This window comes from Dysidea avara, chromosome 3 (genome assembly GCF_963678975.1).
Source record: "Dysidea avara chromosome 3, odDysAvar1.4, whole genome shotgun sequence".
In the NCBI taxonomy this organism is placed as follows: Eukaryota; Metazoa; Porifera; class Demospongiae; order Dictyoceratida; family Dysideidae; genus Dysidea; species Dysidea avara.
Window position 1 is genome coordinate 9,729,101 of NC_089274.1, and position 22,057 is coordinate 9,751,157.

At 36.3% G+C, this 22,057-nt stretch overlaps 1 protein-coding gene across 1 annotated transcript; it reads right to left on the reverse strand.

Annotated features, from left to right (window-relative positions):
- Window positions 1-1,339: 1,339 nt before the first annotated feature.
- On the reverse strand, window positions 1,340-10,097 carry LOC136249276 (facilitated trehalose transporter Tret1-like). Its single transcript, XM_066041235.1, has 3 exons — window positions 9,733-10,097; window positions 6,042-6,269; window positions 1,340-2,477 (listed from the first exon to the last, which is right to left on the reverse strand). The coding sequence occupies exons 1-3, from the start codon at window positions 10,003-10,005 to the stop codon at window positions 1,485-1,487; spliced, it is 1,494 nt and encodes a 497-aa protein (XP_065897307.1). The 5' UTR covers window positions 10,006-10,097; the 3' UTR covers window positions 1,340-1,484.
- Window positions 10,098-22,057: the final 11,960 nt, after the last annotated feature.

Below are 22,057 nucleotides of genomic sequence, written 5' to 3' on the forward strand. Positions count from 1 at the left end.
TTAACTTGAATGACCCTACTATCCAGCGCCTTGTGAATAACATTGATTCAGTATCTTTTTACCAAACTACCAGAAGACTTATTGATATAACTTGTGATCATAACCAGAACTAGTTAATAAAGTTACTCCATCAGTTTTGCTAAACACAGCCATTGATATAAAATTATTGCCTTAAAGTCTAATAAAACAATAGTTTGATAGTTGACTTGTACATCACCATGTTTAAATTATATGTTTAGTTAATTTCTTTGCTATTTCAGATCTTAGTCATTTCTTTCAGATTCAATCTTGCTAGCTATGTTTTAAAATTTTCCTGGGTAGCTAAGTATGCCCCCAGATCCTCCTGAAATGCATCATAAGGAATCCATTCCCTTCACTGACACTTTGCTACACAACAATTGTGACAATAGAGCACAAAATATGTATGCACCTCAAACACAAAAGTAAATTTTGTTTATATAAAATTTTAACAGTCTCAAGTCTCACCATCTCAGTCCCCCCACTCAGGTTAAAAAAGTTTTTTTTAGCCACTGACACATTGCTGACCTCAGCATATATACTACTGATACTGTTAGTTATAAATCATAAAAGCTACAAAGTTTTAAATGCAGAGACAACACACCAGCGTTTGGTAACTTTAGCGTGATGAAATGATGATAATATATTATAGCTGATTATTGAATAGCCATGATGCAACTTGATGTGTTTCATGCTTTTTAGGGTCAAAAGTGAAACATATTTGTTCATTATCATGTACCTATGTTATGTACAATTCTCACGCAAGCATATTTATCCATAGGAACACTTGTGATTTTATGCTTCAGATTTCCCATCTGAGTTGCTATGTCTCACCATACATCTAAATTTGGTAATTATTATGACACCATGCAAGCTTTCACCATTATAATTATTTTATTTGATTGTCTTACTCCGTTACCAGATGGGTTGAAAGATATCAAGGGAGGGGGGCATGCAGGCTTTATAGTGATCAATAACAGGTGCATGTACAATTGAAATGAATAATGAGCCAATCCGTTTAGGTTAATTTTTTCTGATCAATGAGCTATAAAAAGTATACAAACTAGTTTGAAATACTAGAGATCACTGAAAGAAACAAAACTAGCTATGGTCATAGATAGTGATACAATAACCATCATTACGGCATGTATGGTATATCCTGTTAGGCTTAAATGGGTTTGGCATGCTCTACTACAGTTTAGAACAATATAACATGCTTTTCTTTTTTTTCCAGTGATCTCTATTCCGTTATTATATACTATAGCAGAGAAACCATTAGAAAATTATTTAGAGCCAGCAATGCAGCAGTAACAACAGTTTTGCCAAATATTACATGCAAATGGTATCAAGAGTTTATAATGTGTTAGGGTTTGCTGGTATATACACAGCAAATTAAATGATATATACAACAAGTGCATGATTATCTGTACACATAATAACACACAGTAGATTCTTCACCCCAAAAACTAAAGCCTATGCAGTGAAGCCTCAAATGACTTTTCAATATCTTCAAGAGATTTGTTCTTTGTCTCTGGTATAAAAATGGCAGTAAATATAGCAGCACAAAGACAGACTAGACCAAATGACCAGAAAGCATACCAAGGGTTAACAGCTTCCTGGTAGTACTTGTATCCTCCCGTAACAACAGCTACTAAGGACCAGTTAACAAATGTAGCAATAGCCACACCTGCTCCTCGTACACGTAATGGAATTATCTCTGAAGTTAGCAACCATGGAAGAGCACCCCATCCAATGGAGAATCCAATATTATAGCACACTATACCAGCAATACCCATAGCAGGTATATTATGATTTTCATGGTGCAGATACTCATATGCACCAGCCACTGAGATACTTACACACATTATTATAGCACCAGATATCAAGAGGATTCGTCGGCCTAACACATCAGTCAAAATAACACCAACAAATGTTGCAAGCACTTGAGTTAAGCCAACAGAAAGGGATGACAACAATCCAGGATCAATACCTTTAGCGACTCCTTCAAAAGTATCTTCAGCATTGAATATAATAGCATTGATACCACAAAACTGTTGAAAGAACATCAGGAACAGTGTTAGTATTAGAGGATGATATACAGGTTTGGTCTTGAATTCTCTTAGTGTCTCTGAGAATGTCAGTTTTCGTTCTGAGTTAACCTGATCTTCAATATCTTTCTGTTCATTAGTGACATCATATTTGCTACCTCGTAACCATAATATTACTCTTCCTGCTTCTAAGAGTCTCCCATGAGTTATAAGCCATCTTGGTGTCTCCTTGAGACTTACAGTAAAAATAGCAAATATACAAGTTATTCCAAGAGGAATCATTGCTAGCCAGTAGTAGTCAATGTATGTGCCAATCATCTCAGCCATAAACAGACCAATAGTAACACACAGTTGGTTAGCTGCTCCATACAATCCTCGTAGAGAAGTAGGAGATATCTCAGTAATGTACAACTGTGTGAAAGGAAATATATTGATATATAATAATATTGCCTGCATCACTAAAACTTTTTATCTCTTATGAATATAATCATTTAGTAGGGATTTATATTTAATACACTGGCAGCACAAAAATGGTTTGTGTAAATTATATACACAGTGTGCATGAGTGCCAAATGACTCCTACACTGCATTCACACTAGCACATAGCACTGTTTGGTTTGACTTGGCTTAGTACAGTTCAGTTGTGACTATATTGTTCACATAAAACAACATGAATCAGAACTACAAAATAACACCTAACACAACAAGTAGTAATAGTGATGACTATATACAGCTGGTCACGTGGCTTTCTTTCCTGTTGAGATACATTTCTTGGTTTCTATATACTTCATTATTTTAAGCTCTGAAATTATAATTTTAATGCACCTACTGGGCAACACTTGCTAGCCTTCCAACTCCTACTACTGAGCTAGTGCAACAGTTTCTGATGCGGGGCACTTTCTTTTGTGCTTGCATGTCCTGTTAATACAGGGAGTCAAATCTTTGCACATTAAAAATAGCCAAGAAGCTATTCACTACAATAGTACCACTGGAACCATCAAACAACACAATTGATCTAATCTTTTTTATATGTCATACATAAAAACTAGGGCTGGGACGAAGCTTCGAATGATTCGTGGGTTCGAAAGTTAAGTAAACTTCGAATTGTAAAAGTATCCTTCGAAGCTTCGTAAGCACTCATAGTCTACGAAAGAATTACAAATAAACGTGGTCATCTTTATTGCAGCTGCTTATTTCTCTTGCATGATCAATGTTCGTCTCTTCGCGATCGATCTTCGTGTGCCACGCCCACTTTTATACCATCGCAGTTCAGCTTGCTATCATATTTGCAGCCTTAAAACACCTTATAAGGTGATAGATAATACATGGAAAGTGCACTTTTAGCCAATTTTTGGTGTTTACCTGTGCATGATTACAGTATAGTGGACACGCCCTTTTGCAATCTATCGATCGCGTCATTCAGTACTGCTGCTATACACTTTCCAAATGCTTACAAACTTATTAAATAGGTTTAGAAAGATAAAACCTAAGAAGGATGTGCATAAATACAAGAAAATCTACAACTTGAAAGCTAACACCGAAGCTTCGAATGTTCGAACATTTTATTAGCGAATATTCGAAGGTAAATTTCAATGTTCGTCCCAGCCCTAATAAAAACCTACCTTTTGGACACAAGCAAGTTCTAAAACAACACCAATAGCCACCTCACTTTCTAGTCAGTAATTGATAGATGGGACACACAAATTATCCATATTGTTTGTAGTGACTGGATTGATTGCAAAGGCATTCCTCCTACTGTTCTTCGTAGTGCTATGTAACGGGATGAACATAGCTGAAAGTGAAACGTTCACTTTTGAGTCAGTAATTGATAATTGGGGCACGTGTTTAGACGAAAACACTAACTCTGGCACCATTATTTCTTATGACGCGGAATGCATGGATTCACAACTCATATAGTATGTTCACGTTGAGCTGAATCCTCAAAAACATTTAATAACTCATGGATGAAATTACACTTAATCTTGAAATTTGGCTCATTTGTAGTACTGCTTGACCTGCTAAAAATGATTCAAAATTTTTTGTTGTTCAAATGTTTGACATAATATTTACGGCGAATCGAAATTTTCACAATACATTTCCTATGGGGAAGCCATATAAGTACAATGTCCATTACAGCCCTTTCCCGAACTTGTAATGGAGCCAACCCGTACGTGTCTGTTGTTGACAACTTTGCTGTTACATCTGGTTGGCTGAAATGATAACTCTGTTGAGAAAAAATCCACTTTTAATTTTTAGCTGTTTTTCAGGATTCAGCTCAACATGAACATCTATAGTAATGTTACAAAAAAGTAAACAAACAAGTATAAGAAAGTTCCTAATTTTTCCTATACTTGTATTAACATGAACTACTAAACTTCTTTACTGCCAGCTCCCACATATCTCTAAATGCACTAATCACACACAGCAACAGAAGCCATATTTAGTATTGGTGATATTCTAAAAGAATCCTATAACAAGGTGGGTCGCCTACACCCAAAGATATCCTACTTCAGTCTATAACCATGACTGAATTAGGGATTAAATGTCTACTATATATTTTCAAGTGTAGGTGACCTCCCTAATTTCACTACTTTTTATTTCTATGATCAAAGTTAATCTGATTTACTTTTCATAGCATTATGGGACTGGTGAACTCACGCATACCACATTAGAAGAAAAAATGGCTCCAGGCCCCGTCGGAACTGTTCCGCCCATTACAAAACTGTTTAGCCTATTACATAGTGTTACAAACGAAGAACACTAGGAGAGAATTAAGGACCATTGCAATCAACCCAGTCACAACATAAGATATGGACAATTCCCATCAAAAGTAGGAAAGCCATCATGTGGTGCTACAGCAAATTGACACTTTGTACTGTCAGCAAAGATAAATGGGACACAAAGAAGGACACAGGCAAGTCCATGAAGCATGCATTGTACGTACTACAGTATGCCAAATGGCACCTGTCAGGCTGTAGCAACATCGAAAAATGAAAAAATCAAGTCCGTAGCTTTAGCTGTTATCAAGCTACACTTATCTGAAGGAATCAGACAGTCAGTTACAGTGGCAAATCTAGTGGGGGGCACAGGGAGCATGTCCCCCCCCCCCCCCCCCCCCAAAAAATAAAATTTACAAGATTGAGATACTCTAATAGAGCAGTCAGTCAAATACTCTAATAGAACAATCACACAATTGAGAGTCCTGTTAGTTGAAAATCTGCAGCACTATAATTATTTTTGCATTGGTACACCTTTCCTGCTAAGAATATTTTGTGAATGCATGAAATGCACATGGTCTTGTGTATGCCTTCTTTATAGGCTCATAAAATATAACTAGCTGAACTACTCATGACTATCATACAACTCTTGATCAGTGTAGTCCATTTACAGTAGAAAACAGTAGAAAGATATATGATTTACACATTTGTGCATAAATTTCAGTTTGAAACATATGAAATAGCTTCAGCTTCTGGGGGGGGGGCTGCACCCTCCTGACCCCCTGCTATATTAGACTACCCTGGTGCACTCCCCCCTTTCCAATCCCTGGATCCGCCCCTGAGTTCGCAGAAATTCCATTGTTTTGAAATTCAGTAGAAACATTTTAGGTCATACTGAAGGCACTTAGAGCTTCGTTACACCTAAGCAACACTGCAAAGGCACCATGAAGGTATTTTGAGGATGGTTTTAAGGTGATATTTTTGGCCAGAAAAGCTCAAACCTTCGTAATCTCTAATATACAGTGTACGATATTAAAATTGTCCAGTACAACACGAACCAGTTAAACCAGCAATAAAAAGGAAAAAAAATTATGTACTGGCCTTTCTTTTAAGCCTTTTTGCATAACTAGGCTTGCTTCTGTATGATCACAAACTACAGGACTGCCATTAACAGTGACTACACCATGGTACATGACATATATCCCATACATATATTGAAGCAGCCACCCAGTCTCATAACAGAGAGAAAACAACTTACTGGAACACAAAGAGAAGTTGACCCAACTCCAATCCCAACAATGAAACGTCCAGCAAACAACAACACTCTAACTGGAGTGGCTTCATCAGGAATGTGACTAAGAACAGTGATCAACCAGCCAGCAGCAAATGGTACACTACAATACAACAAGGCGTTCTTGCGTCCAACATAATCCACCAGCCAACCTGCTAGTGGGGCTCCAATTAACGCTCCCAATGGCATCAGTGCCTATATAGCAACAACACTAGATAAATATGCATCAAATAGATGTAGGAATTCCATTGTTATATACACACACAATCAAGAGTTCATAATCACTATGTTTAATATTGAACTCTTGACACAATTCTACTGCATTTTTATCAACAGTTTCAAGACCACAAAATAATTTGGAAATAAGCATGTAACATTCTAGTAGGTTTCAATACAAAATATGCTGTTTATCTATCCTTGGTCTATACACTACAGTCATTCTTAACATCATAGTACATGACCTGTAGTACAAAACTTCAAGTAGGTATCGTATGAAGGAAAATTTTAGTGTGATGAAACTGACAAACACTTGCCAATTTTTAGTTTAATTCATCTCTCACGTACAGTAGGTAGCCAAGCAAGCTCAGTCAAGTTGTAAAGGATCTATATTAGGCTTGATCTTAAAGCCTGTGACTCTATACATCTTCCTAGCATAGTACGGCTTCTTGGCACCTTTGAAGACCTTGACTTGACGCTGCACTAGGATAAAACAACAAGGCAAGTCAGTGGAGGCACCACATACAGTAAACTGCTGGGACATTGTTTGCAACAATAAACTAACCTGTTAAGTGGCTTGTGAAAGGTACCTATGTTTGCTAATAACGATGAACTAGTCACGTTTACATCATCTTAGCTACTGGTAGTTGTGGGGTGCCCTCCAAACCACAATTCACCAAATTTTATTTCGTCAAAGAATACTTGCCAAATTTACACACACACACGCATGTACACACACATCCCTTCCTATGGTATATGTATTACATGGGTTTATGGATTCACGATTCCTAAAACTTTGATGGCTTTATCACACTGCACACGGAGCATAAGAGCCCAAAAGGCACAATTTTTTATGCTTATGATGAGCTCCTGGCAGTACCGCAATTTCAAATGGTGAATGGCCACTATCTACAGTATATGGTTGTATTTATCAAGAATATCCCTGTTTCTTTGAAGCACATTGGTACACACCATACAGTACAGTAGTACTGTATAGTAGGGACTGTGGAGGTTTGAGCTTTCTTGCTCAAAAATATTAACAACCAGCCTCACTTTTCCTTCATGACAGTTTGGCAGCATAGGTTAGGTATAGTCAAACCCATAAACGGCCTGTAATATGCTTGGGAGATCAATGATCAAGAGTGAGATTTGTAGAGCTTGAGGTCTTTTCTGCTAGCAGGTTTGTACCAGGTATTTTTGTGGATTTTAAAGACCTCATTATCTCCCAAAGATCAAAGTATTTTATGCATACCATTTTCTAAGCTTGATTAGGGATCATAAACATATAAATAGTGAAACAAGGAAGGTCACCTATAGCTGGAGATTTAATATTTCCCTGGGGATTAAATGTCCACAAGTAAATCTCTAGGAGCGATCTGCGAAATAACTTTTCAAACACGTCCTGAAATACTATCAGGACATTGTGAAAGTTGAGTGGACATCAAACAATTTCACCGGACATTTTAACTTTGTTGTTTCTCCTTTCCTGTGTTTCTACCAAGTTACAGTAGATGTTTGCTTCTGGGGCTACCCATGTACTGTATAGCTGATTACTACTCAACCACTCACACTGATACTACAGTATTGTAAAGGGTAACTACTGGTCACATAAAAGAGCTTCTATGGAATCGATTCTATTACAAGGAAAGGAATCATAAGGACTTCTGTCAAGGCCTTCTACATAGCTATATGTGGTCAAACTTTGCTTATGCTACCATTGTTTAAAATATATTTGTACTGGCTTTATCCCTAATACAGTGTATGAACAAAAGAGATGCACTGATGTCTTGCTCATTCTAGCTTAAAATATAAACTGGTTGTACAAGTAATCAGAATACCACAAGTAAAAGTACAGTACTAATGGCAATCAGGTTATAAATATTTTACTACTGCAGTGAGACAAGTAGGCTGGAACAGAAAACTGTTAACCTCAGAGTACATCTTTGGCATACCTTTGTGGGCATACCTCTTGGGCATCCTGACCAGAAAAGACAGTCAGTAGAAAATCGTGCAAAATATAATTGCTGTATCAACTTTCAGAAGCATTTTTGGCCACTCTGAAGACACTTCACTGTCAAGGCACAGTGAAGGTATTGTAAGGCTGTCAATATGCGAGAAAGTGCAAACCTCCATGATCTCTAATATATGACATATTTAAATAGAAGAGGTTAAATAAACTTTATAATTAGTATTTCATCCTTCTTGACCATATACAGCAACAACTTTGCTACCCACAGGCAAAAAAAATGTTAGCAATAATGCATTTTGTTAGACGTCTCTACTTACATTTTAGACAAATGTTTGGGCTGTACTACCTTCAGGATGTACATCGATGTTAACCCCTTTTTATCTACACTATTAAGACAATGTAAATCTTGAGCAAGTAATTAAAGGTTTAGTCAATACCATAAAGCCAGCTACCACATTATATATACATAACTTGTTATGTTTTCTTATAAATAACTTTCATTTATGAATTCCAAATATTTGAAAGTGAGTAAAGTTTAAACTTATATAACTAGAAAATTGAATATTCCTTCTGTACATGAATTTGAAACATGACAGACCCTATAATCAGTTTCAATGTGACACCTCATAAAAAGTGTGAGTTTCCTTTCAGGAATGACAGCATAAGCCATGTAAACTGCTCTTCAGCTGTGGCCTTGATGATACAACCAACAGTTACTATGTGTACAGCTGGGTGGCTAAAGCAATGGGAGTAAAGTTTCTTGCTCAAGGAAACAACAGCAGCAGTAAGTCCCAGTCCATGCATCACACCTGAATCCTTTTGATTAGCCCTAACCACTGAGCTACTACTGCCTCTACAATGTCTCCCAGGTACTATAAATATTTACAGATTACAACTAAGGCCAACAAACTTATTAATTGTTACTCATTCTAGCCCACATCACTTTTCACCATCATTTACATTTTACCACCTTTTGTGCAACAACCAAGGATTTCTGTGTTGCATGGGATGTCACATAGGAACGTGCTGTAGGTAGATCTGTGGCCGCAGTCAAAGTCTCAACTCTCTGAAATTTCCTTTTCAATCTTTGACCTGTGACTTGACAACAATATTTCGGTACTTTTCAATTGTGGACTAAGAATTTTAACCTTGACCATTGACTTGGCATGAATTTGGTGGCCTTGACTTATGGTTTAGAGTTTGACCACAGTTGCAGATCTACCTACAGTAAGTGCCTGTGTGTCACCACCTTGTGCTGTAAAATGATGGTCGGTCTCCTCAGCATCTAAGCTAACTTTTATAGTAACTACTGTGATTTAGTCCTCTATAATAGAAAAATTCCCCACCCAGATAAAAATCCCAAATTTGTGGATGAGAAACAATTAAGTCTGCCAGGCCTTATTCCTACTTCAAAACAATACCTGTAACTATTGATTATTTACACCTCCACTGACACCTTGACTTGTAACTTACACTAAATATTCCTTGGTACTGTTTCTTATGCAGGTAACCGGTCGGAGTAGTATTGGTTTTGCTATCCTCCAAGTCACTGATAACTGGGGACGAGTAACCTATGGCGTATCCGAACAACAAAGAGCCCATCAACACTATCACAGCCGAGTAAGTGACGGTAGTTAGTCGGGTATCCCTTATGTTCCTCGTGACGATTCTACCAGAATCACCAGGTTGAATGGCATAGGTAGAAGACGCGGGAGGTAACAGCCTTTCCTTCTCTTTAGTGGCCATATTGTGTCCTACAGATTGGTTCGTCAGGTGAAGCTGTAGCAATGATTTTCCGTTTATGGTGCGGAATCCTGATGAAACCGGAACCTAGCAATCACCTTAAGTTGATAGCAGAGCGACATAGACGGATATGATACCATGTGATAGCGAAGTCATCATGGCGAGTCATCCATGGATGGGAACACTCGTTTCAATCTGATGCGGTATTTGATATCCTTACATCCCTCGACGCAAGCAAGGCAATTGGTGTTATCTGTCACTTAACCACAAGTTTGAAGAATAACAGTCTATTCCACAAGAATGGCGTACCGGTACTCATTGCGTAATCTGTCACGCTGCAGGTCCCCCGCCGCAAGTGGTCCGGCCGGACCAACTGCCGCGCCTCAAGTAGACTGTAGTCCGGCCGGACCATGTAAGTCGCTGCAGATGGTCCGTCCTGCTGTATTGTATTGTATTGTATTGTATTGTGTACTGTGCAAGAATCATGTATGATTATAATGCACAGGTGTAATTATAAAAGTGTCCAAATCATTACAAAACTCAGAGTATGTGGGAGCATTAGCAATGTTCTGGGGTAGATTATTCCATAGTTTAATCACTGAAGGGAAGAAGGAAAATTCCCCCAATGAAATCTCCACTGTCAGCTTCCCAGTCTGTACTAGTTCAACGTCTTGATCAAAACGTACAGCCCTCCACGAAATCCGAGTCCTGAAGTAAATTGACGTCAGTGACGACTGTGAGTAATAGTAATATTGAGGGACTGATTTGTAAACAATTTGATTCACTTGTAAAAATACTTTTTTTTGTCCCACCGCAAGGGTGGCCCCAGGAATTTTGGTGACTGGTTTCCAAACTTTTGCTATATGCAAATTTAAATCTAGGGAGGTATGGGGGCAAGATTTTCCAGAAAATTGTGTAATTTAAAATTGAATCTGGTAGCAATATTGACACTTTAAAAATAGAATTATGTTAGGTAGCTATAATGAAGGCTGCTTAATTGTGCTTGCTTCTGGTACAGTATCAGGTGCAGACTAAAGAGTTAAGGCTAGGGACAGAGAAAATTTGACCTTTCAAGCATACAACAGACATGGATGTTGTTCTGGGGGTCTTGGGGCATCAGTGCCCCCAGGAAAATATTAACACACTGTTATAAGATTTTGGACTATTTTTACTGTGTTGGCACAGGTAAATAAAGTAGCTAGCTAGCTACTTACAGTTCTTAAGAGATATACAAAATGTGGCTGTTCTATTAGAGTGGTTGACTACTCTATTAGAGTATTTCAATCTGAACTTCTGTACCATTGCAAATCACTGTAAAATATAATTTTTATTACCTGAATACACTTGACCAGTTTCTGGAAACCTCAGAAACCCCCCTAGATCCGCCCCTGCACCGAACTGTTTTATTTATATTTATTTATTTTTGTTTGTTTAACCATAAAGGTATAAGGTAATACAAAAGACAAATGCCTATTGGAGTCTTTGTCAATAGCCCTAGGCCAAGACATACATAAATGTCAATTCCCCCAGCTGGTGTGGGATTGACCCTATAGAGGTGTTGGTGGCACTTGATACCCCAAAGGTGCTATATACTAATTTAAGGATCACAGATGGTATGACCCATAATTTAATCAATGCAGCAGTAAACCAGGACAGGAGGGATGGTATAGATGCAGTAAAAATATCAATGATGCATGGGCCAATGGTCCAAAAACTCCTCAAATCAATAAGAAGTTGTGGAGTGCCATTCAAAATAAGCAACGCAGATAAGATTACCTCCTTAGTTGGTGGTGATAAACTTGAATTATGCCAAAGAACATCAAGAATTGCAAGCCAACAAGCATCTCTGGTACAGTGTTATAGAAACTGTGGAAAGTGAGTGCAGAAAAACTGGCACTTCAACAAAAATTAATATCTAGCTATTAAGTCAATTTCAGGAACTATGTGCAATTTATTAAGACTTTACAGTACAAATACTGAAGGTCTGTAGGATTCCTGGTCCTATACAGCCTGTTTAAAGTTGTTACAGAAAGTATGTTTGAAAAGGTGGAGAACTGAGAAAAATCCATGACTGTACCTGGGCAGCCTTTATCAGTAAAGTCCTAAAAATCCATCTGCAGATAATGTCGAGGACAAAGTAAATCACGAGCCTCTTTGTTTCCAGTTACTTTAACTGTACAGGGGGTGTATGAACCTATTTTGGTGTGCCTTCCACATTGCAAGCTATAACCACTTCATGTAGCTACAATACACGTTAGATTTAAAGCTTTCCGTATAATTTATGTTACAGATGAAAACAAAGTAAATTACAAAGCATCGCAATAATGTCTTACAATTAACAAAAATTGCTTTAGAATGCTATTAGGATAACTGTGTGCTATTATTAGAGTGGATGCCGGAGTGCTCTATTAGAGTTCAATCTTCAAAGCATAAATATTTTAGGGCCTAAATTATTTCTAATTTGTAAATAATTGCAATAATAAATACCACTTCAATAGGACAAAGAAGAGTACAGGCAGGTAATGGGAGATAAGGAATTAACTTAAAGTACATGCTAGCCAAATTGGCTGTATATGCTTTGATTATTTTACAGGCTAATAAATGGATTACAACATTTGTTTCACTGAGTACAAAGTGTGACGGATACCAGCCAGACAATGTCACACCATATATTATACACATTACGTCTTACATATGGAAGAACCATGGTAGGTTTAGTTGTCAAGGTACGTGCAAATAGTGATATAATACCCACATGGACTCCCTATAGCACAATACTTTGCAACACAAAGTGGTAGATGATTATTTTAGTGCACTAAATTTGCAAAGAAAACCATGATGGCTTCGTTTGGGTTTACCACAAGTATAGTATGATGTGGTTAAACCAGATGTCCAATAGCATGCGGGGATTAGGGGGCTTCATAATGAAGCAATAATTGTATAACTCATAGATTATAACTTTTTGGTGAATCATTTTTGTATTTTTGCATTGATACATGCAGGTACAGTGTAGAAAAACTATGAAGCTATAGAAACCTTTTTTAAAAGAAAGGGAAGCTGTTGAAGATATTTATGAGTGTAAATTAAATGTATTGAGATGCTTTGAAAGAGATCTAGAGAAACAAAACCACAGGTATGTGTATAGAGGTAGGAATATGTGTACCATGTTAAACTTCAACTAACACAGCTTAAGTGACACCAACTATTGGGAAAGACGCATATACGACCTCAAGGTAGATGATGATGCTGACCATGAGCTTAACACAGATGATAACAGAAACAGTGAACTTGATGAAGTTTGACACAGATGACAGTGCTGAACATAACAGAATTCATGCACATAAACTTTTAATTGTATTCCTATTTAAATACAAAAACAGACTATTAACTTTTTTATTGTTCTTGTTAATAATGCTTCATCCACCATAGATTTAATATCAGCTTGTAGTTTCTTTAGATTTCTATCAGCTTGTAGTTTCTTTAGATGTTTCAATCTCTGCATAATGATACTCTATCAGGCCTAACAATGCGAATAGGAAACAAATGCAGTAATATATATATGTTGCCATTATAGTGTATCACATGTTTAACTTTTTTGTCTGAGCATCATAAAATTCAATAGTAAATACAGTATAATTGTGATACTACATGTAATCTAAGTAACGAGGTGAATCCAGGGGCCGGGGAGTATATATACACAGGAAGAAAGTGCACTCACATTAGAGCTAATCACAGAACATAACTATATATTAATGCATGGTGTTCAACCAAAGCAACTAAGTGGTGTGCACAAAGATGGGGAAACACAAGGGGAATGTGCCCGCTCCCCAGCTGTCCCCAAATCCTCAAACCAAATCGATATACTCTAATAGAACAGTTATCACATGCAAGTGCTTCCCATATCTATCTAGAGGCTATATGTACCAATCCTGCAAATGCTTTAGTTGTTATACTGTGTATTGGCTGTTCTTTGGAGACCATACTGCTATACAACACAAAGCATACTAAGGTCATAAACTACCATAGTTTGGTTATTTTCGTTGTATAATAATTTTTGTAAGCTACACAATTTTTTTTTTTTTTGCAAAAGATTGAGATATTGCACTCATTTACACAAAATTGTTCATTTTTAGCTAGAAAATGAAGTGAATTGCGGTACTCATGTTTGGAAATCACCACTGTAACTCAACTAGCTAAACCTACACTGAACTCATGTTTAATTAACAAATAAGGACCACTCAGAAAGCTATAGCTGGATTTAGCTATTATTAGCACACAAAAACTACTCTCTATATACAAATATTAAAATTTATATAGGTTTTGGGGAGTGTGCTCTTACTCATACTTTATACCTATGGGGTCATTCCATACCAAATCAACAAAAAAATCCAGACCCCTTTCGATTTTTATGAAATTTGGCACAAACGTGGACCCTATCAAAAAACTTTCTCACACCAAAATTTGGCTCATTTCATTGGTCTCCTGACCACTCAAAGTTTCTGCTGAAAATTTTATTTTGCTTACATGTCTTCAATAAAATGGCCGTAACTTTGCTTGTGATTGATGTAGGAACTTCTGGTTTATATTTTTGAAATCCTTATTAAATTCTCTTTCAGGTGATATATAATGTTGTATAATTGCTCAAATAGTCAGGTAGAATAATGCTGAACCTTGCAATATGGTCTATAGTTTATTTTATGTCACAAAATATTTCTCCATACTATGGACTACTCAAAACCACCTGCTGGACCTCCGTCAGCATTGGGAAAATTGGGATATTAACTCAGGAAATTCTAGTATTTTGGTCATTCCATGCTAAATTATCAAAGAAATTAAAATGTTAACCCACTCTTTTCAAATTTCTTCAAAATAGGCACAAAGACAGTGCATCAATGAGTCAAAGTCATACACCAAGTTCCGTTTGATTCCTTTCATCACATTCTGTGTTATGCCTGTTTGCTGTACTGGTATTTTATGGCATTTGTGATTGCGCAATACTTCTAATATTTAACTATACAATGAAACCTGTCCAACTGGATCACTGCATAATAAGGTCACCTGATTTAAACTGACTATTGTAATGGTCTCCTAATTGTGTCATTTGTGTACACAGTGACTTTAACATGTTTAATACAACTACCTCCTAAATAAGGCAGGCCTGGCAGAGGTGACTGGAATGAACAATTTCACTATTACTTTTATGCTGAGCGATTAAGTAAATTTATACTAGTTAAATTAATGTAATCTCATTAACTAAATGGTTTTAGATATAAGTAAATTGTCTAAGTTCTGTTTTCAACATCATGCAGCTTGACTTTCTGCCTTGAATATAGCACATGTAAAGTAGTAAATGATGGGATCCATGCCAAAATAGCCAAGCTGCAGACGGAATAGCCAATTTGTACCGCATATGTGTGTGTATACAACAGGCTGTTGCTGACCTCAATAAATACTGTTGATAAATGCCGAAAGAGGAAATGCAAATAGGTGGCAGCAGGAAAGACTTTTAAGTCTAATTTTGTTTGTGCAATATAATGCGATGGATGCTCTTAAAGGTTGAATTTGTGTCTTCCACATGCAATTCCCAATTGTATGGATAACTTTGTTTCTGAAATTTTTCTCCCTCCAATGCTCTATGTTATGCCTCACAGCTGACAAAATTTCAATCAATAACTTATTTCAAATCTAAATTAAGTTATGAATCATTAAAGTGGTAATTTATGGTGTGTAGAAGACTTTTCTTGCAAATTTGGTCACAAAATGACTGGTACGTTGAGCACTCTTATATCATTGAAAGTTCTCTCTTGTATGCCAAATTGTAAGGTTACCAAATTCTCATGCAAGAGGCGTAGCATTAAAATGTAGGAGAATAGTACGCCTTAACAACACACACACGTATGTATGACTGTGTGCTACCTCTTAATCAATATTTTTATGTACAGTAAATAGATCATCACATGCCCTTTGTACTGAAGTTATGTCTGTTGTCACCCACTTCTGCTCAATCACTTCTGTCTGTACCTTTTGTTACTTTCACTGAAATGACCATCAAATCATATTCTTTTACATATAGCTAGAGGCTCTCACAACACTATTCTTGACACCTTAAGACTCCACTATACTGTTCTTATTGGAAAGTTGTCCTGATCTTAGAGGCTTCAGAATAGTATTGTGAGATCCTCTAGCTACATATATAAAATATAGCTAGAGGCTCTCACAATACTATTCTGAGACCCCACTATACTGTTTTTATTGGAAAGTTTTCCTGATCTCAGAGGCTTTATTGTGTGTGTGTTTATACAAATGGGACCTTAGACAGAATAATATTTTGGTTATCACGATGTCCACATTTCGGGGTATATAGGGGTACAAGAGGCAGCTACTGCACTGCATGGATACCACATATGATGCCCCAAATAAGGCATAACTTCCATTATTTCTTGAAAATAAGCCCCCTAAGTGAGCTAGATGATACTGGAACAGGTGTGAAGAATCTAAACACCAGGCAGACATTAAGCACAGATGAAGAACACACATATGCTATTCACTGTATAATGAGTCTTTGTGACATACTCTGCAAGTACATATATAGCAAGTACTAGTTATTGAGCTTACATTTGATGATCTACATGCTTGTATATATATTAACTATAAAACTCAAATTCTATCATTAGCACCAATGTTATTTAACATTTTGTAATACTGCACCTGATAAATTGTTTGCACTTCATGGACTTTAGCTGGAGAAAGGGTGTAGTAACTGAGCTTTTTCCACACCAGCAAAACCAAAAAGAGGCAAATCATTTTCACCAAGACACTTGATTCTATCATAATGATTTAGAAGCATTCAACAGGAAAAGGCCAGAATTAATTTTAATAAATTTCCTACCACAAAACTGTGTTTGTTCTCTCAAGTCTAAAAGTGATGGTAACCAACATAGTATAGCTTAAGCTGAAACAAACATTTTTAACAATAAAATTTGTCTACTTTTCGAACTTTAATCACCCATACCTTTATGTACCAATGTGCTATAACTTTGAAAATTTAAGCAGGTATTATGCAATTGATTGGCTTTATAATACAAATAGCAGAATGCAAATATTTTACTCCAATACTGAGATACGTCCTGCTGTGTGACAGGGTGTAGTTTGTGCCTGCAGGGCCTATGACAATTATTGAGACATATGTAACTATGGTATGCATAATGATGCCTTCAGGGATTTATGGGACTATTTAATTATTCAGTTTTTCTGACATTAATTGTAATACCTCAGATTTGTTAAATGGTCAGGTTATCAAACAATTTTGGGTAAAACTGAAACCCACAGAAGCTATTTTGTGAAATTTGTATGGTTGCTATGTAGCTAATTAAACTTTGGTTGCTATGGCAAAATTCCCAAGGCTGACACCAGTCCAGCAGGTGGAATATTGTTTTAGGTATACAGGACAATCCAAAAGTGCATTAAAATAAACTATAGACCATTTTGCAAACTTCACCCTGCTGTCTACCAGGCTAAAAGGAAAAGGTCATACCACAAATATAGCTTTCCTTTGATCTTAATTTCCAAAAATATATATTCTTTAATTAAATTTATTTTTGGTTTACATGTTGCTCTAATACCTATCATTCATTACTGTGAGTTTGAAGTTGGGACCAATTGTAGGTCATGAGCTATAAGTATTAATGTGTAACCTCAGCTTGTAATCACTGCTGTTTGTATGGTATTTTGCAGTGTAATTTCCAATACCAATTGCAAGTAACCTTATATTACAATGGCGGATCCAGGATGGGGCATTTAGGGCAAATGCCCCCCCCCCACCCCCCCCCCCCCCTCCCCCTTCAAGAAATTGCATACAAGATCGAGATACTCTAATAGAGCAGTCAATTACTCTAATAAAGCAGTCACAATGTTCATGAGGCAGTGCAGCTTACTTATGAAGCTATAAATAGGATTTTATTTTACTTAACATATGTGATATAATATATTTGGTAAAGGATAACTAGCTATTATTGTTATGACCCTTTTTTTTTTTTCTTTTTTTTGCTCTTCAACTTTTTCAGCAAGGTGCCCCCCCCTCTTTCCAGACTCTGGATCCGCCCCTGTATTAGTATGTCAAAAATCATTTTATGCATTAAAATAGTTAGGGTTTGTATTGACAAGGGCTCACTACAGTGAAACCATATTAACAGAGCCACTTTTAAAGCTAAGAAAGTTGGAGCAATAATAAGGCTGCCTAAAAAAGGAATCACTGATTATGTTTTTGCTGTAAGTTCAGTGTCCTATAAAATAGAGGTGGCCATTATAACAAGGTGGTCTTATTATAGAGGTAGCTATATTTATAAAGGATTTACTGTACAACTAATGATATTCCAATCTATTCTTTCAATTTTACTTACTATATAATAATAATATTCGGCCACAGATTATGATGATAGTTTCCAATCTTATACGTGTGTATAATGGATGCAAACGACACAGATATTCATACATATGTACATGTAAAGTGGAATCAAAATGCCATGTCTTAGTGATATCCAAAGCTTCTTGGTCTTAATACCTAGATAGCTGCTTCATATAGTTGTATTAGAGTAGAAATATTCTATTTTAAGTTGGCCCTTATAAAAAGGTGGCCTTTAAGGTAGCTGCTAAGATACCGTATTTGACCAGTTAATAGTCACGGCTCACATAATAATCGCCCCCGGATAGTAGCTGCAGCACAATCTGTCATAAGAACCACCCTCAGATAAGAGCCGCGGCTTGTATCTGATATGCTTATACAAGTGTTGATGACACACATTTGAATGAGAAGCTAAGCAAAGGAGTTGTTTTAAGCCTGAAAATAGCGTTTCTGAGATGAGCCAAGTGGATTAACAGTGTTAAAGGATGGTTACACAAGGCCAGCCATTTGAAAATCCATATAAATTCCACAGCTACTGCCACACAAGCTCATAGTAGCCACCTTCGCATAGTACCCACATCATTTTCCTTGCTGAAAGTTATAGTACCCACGGCTATTAACCAATAAAATACGGTATGTTACACTGTATACCACTTTTGAATCATACTTTGAAAGAGGAAGTCTACTACTGACCACTTAAAGGCCACCTTTATATGTTTGTACCCAGTGTTGGGCAAGTTACTTTGTAAAAGTAACTAGTTACATATTACATATTACTTGCAACAGAACTATTTAGTTACAGTTACATATTACCCATAAAATAAAGTAACTGTAATAATATTACATATTATATTACTTTGTGTTCACAGCCTTAAGCTGTCACGTGTGAAACTACCACCTTATCACGTGACATGATTGCGTTGTTGGACAATGTGCAAATCTTGGTTATAAGTAAGAAGCTAGTGAATAAGCTCCATTCAGTAGGCCTCGTTACTTCGTTGTGGTTAGGCGTTACTCAGAGGATTACTAACGAGATTAGTAACTTTGTTACTTTCAGTAATAATATTAGACTCGTTACAGTAATTATATTACTTAGGTAACGCGTTACGTTTGTAAGTAAAGTATCTTGCGTTATATTACTTGTTTTCATAGCGTATTTCGTTATATTACTTTGTTACCACAAAAGTAATAATATTACGTAACGCGTTACATAAGTAACGCGTTACTCCCAACACTGTTTGTACCTATAAACAATGCCTTTGCTGGAAAAATGTACACTTCTAAAACCACTATTATACATTGTCTTACTCGTCAAAAATTTGATAGAATTGAGTGGAAAGTGGCCACCTGTATAGAAAGGCCACCACTCCATAAGGGCTAATTTGTTATACACTTATGCAAATGTATTAAGCAGCTACCTGCACATTAAGGCCCAGAAATTTTGGCACTAAGGTAACTGACTTAAACTCCATACATCAACTGTATCATGATAAAAATCGCAATGTAGCTCATAATTTAGATTCTATAATTAGAATCATAGAAATGTTCCATAGAAATTACATTGTACAAAGGTTCACTACAGCAATTGCACACTGATACATATCTATAGCTTTAAGTGAAATACATCAACAATCGATTAAAGAAAGGGTCAAGGCAATTAACTTCAAAGTTAAATCAGAGTGTTATAGTAAAGGTTGAGACTGAAAGTGGTGATATTGCATGACAGTCTCTACAATCATTCACATGTAACTTTGATATGCAATGAAATCTGATGCATTGATATCAGTACACAATTGAATTTTTGAAGGTGTAGGTTGAACAGACTTTTAATACTACATCAGTCATTCATTACTACTTGTTAGAAAAGCTCTAGTAGATTACAATATTGACATTCGTGCCTGTGTTAAGAACAAAGAATGCAGCTACATAACATCATGTTTTATTTGTAAGTGTTTCAAATTTTGGAACTTTCTTAGCGATCACCTGTAACGAAAGGCCACCTTTCTATTAAGGGCCAACTTTAAATTGTTCTAGTAAGACATTTATACACATCAAACTATATAAATAGCCACCTACATATTAAGGCCAAAAAAATTGGTCCTGACTGGCTTAGACAGTTTCCACTATAGATACATTAGTGTATCAAAATAATGTACTTGCATATCAACAATCAGTATTAAATGCTAACAGTAGCAGTTACTGTAGCTAGTGAAATGTCATCAAGTTCAATATTTCACTACTGTATAGACTTGGCGTCATAATCAGAAACAATACAAGCTTGATAAGGGGTAAATTACTTGAGTATATGTATTTAAGTATAAGCTTTTACTGGGTTTTCTTACATAGTAGAAACAAATAAATTAACTTTACTTACTTTACTTACAAACCAATAATGCATAAAATGATTGTGACATAGTATTATATAAAGTTATTTGTAATTGGTATCGCATCTTTGTATACCTGAACCATACATACAACAGTAATTACAAGGCTACACATTTACACCTATAACTCATGATCTACTATTGGTCCCAACTTTAAACTCACAGTGATGAATGATAGGTATTAGAGCAACATGTAAACCAAAAATAAATTTAATTAAAGAATATATATTTTTGAAAATTAAGATCAAAGGAAAAAGCTATATTTTTGTGGTTTGACCTTTTCCTTTTAGCAATTATAAAACAGTATGTATTATCTGAAAGAGAATTTAATAAGGATTTCAAACATCTAAACCAGAAGTTTCTACGTGAATCACAAGCAAAGATATGGCCATTTTATTGAAGACATGTAAGCAAAATAAAAATTTCAGCAGAAACTTTGAGCGGTCATAACTTAAAGGGAGACCAATGAAATGAGCCAAATTTTGGTGCGAGAAAGTTTGTTGAAAGGGTCCATGTTTGTGCCAAATTTCATGAAAATCAAAAGGGGTCCGGATTTTTTTTTGTTGATTTGGTATGGAATGACCCAGTCTAAGTCTATCCAGGTGCGCCCCTAGTGCTTTCCAAGCCCTGGATCTGCCCCCAAGTAAGAGTTATAGATAGAAAAATGTAATTTCATAGTTGGGGAACTTCAGGGATAGACAGTATAGTAAACTGATTGTGCAAACTAACATTAGTACTGTTATGGGTGGTATTGGCACTCTTGTCACAGATATTAGCTAGCTACAACATAGCTATTGGTATACTTTTAGCACACATGCAATGGAATTAATATATAATGTGTTTAACTTGCACAGGGGCAGTTCCTGTGGCCGGTTTCCGAGCAACCTGCAGCATTCAAATATTTATAGCTATTTGATAGACTGATAAACATCACTTTCTTCAACCTTAAAGGATTTCCCCAGACCCCCTATATATTGGCATGCTTCACAATTCAGTGTGCTTTTATCACACTAAGATACATGCGGCTGCAGGCGTATGCCTTCTACATACTTGAGCTATACTATGTATAGCTAGTTCACACCTGGACTGTAAACCAGGCATCAATTGGTAAAATCCATGCCCATGATACAAAACTTTGACTACCATATGATGTCCATACTAATGTACATGCATGAATTTGTAACTGAAATACTTTACTGCCACATGTATGTATGTGCTGAGATACATGATGTTCAAAAATTAGGTACTGTAGAAAGTACTAATATCTAAA

What these genes read in the sequence shown, in the direction of transcription:
- LOC136249276 (XM_066041235.1), bottom strand. Translation starts at nt 10,005, where the DNA reads ATGGCCACTAAAGAGAAGGAAAGGCTGTTACCTCCCGCGTCTTCTACC. An exon ending in AGTACCAAGGAATATTTAGT is followed by an intron (nt 6,270 to 9,732) that starts GTAAGTTACAAG and finishes GTTGCTATATAG; the next exon opens with GCACTGATGCCATTGGGAGC. An exon ending in CAACTTCTCTTTGTGTTCCA is followed by an intron (nt 2,478 to 6,041) that starts GTAAGTTGTTTT and finishes CCTTTCACACAG; the next exon opens with TTGTACATTACTGAGATATC.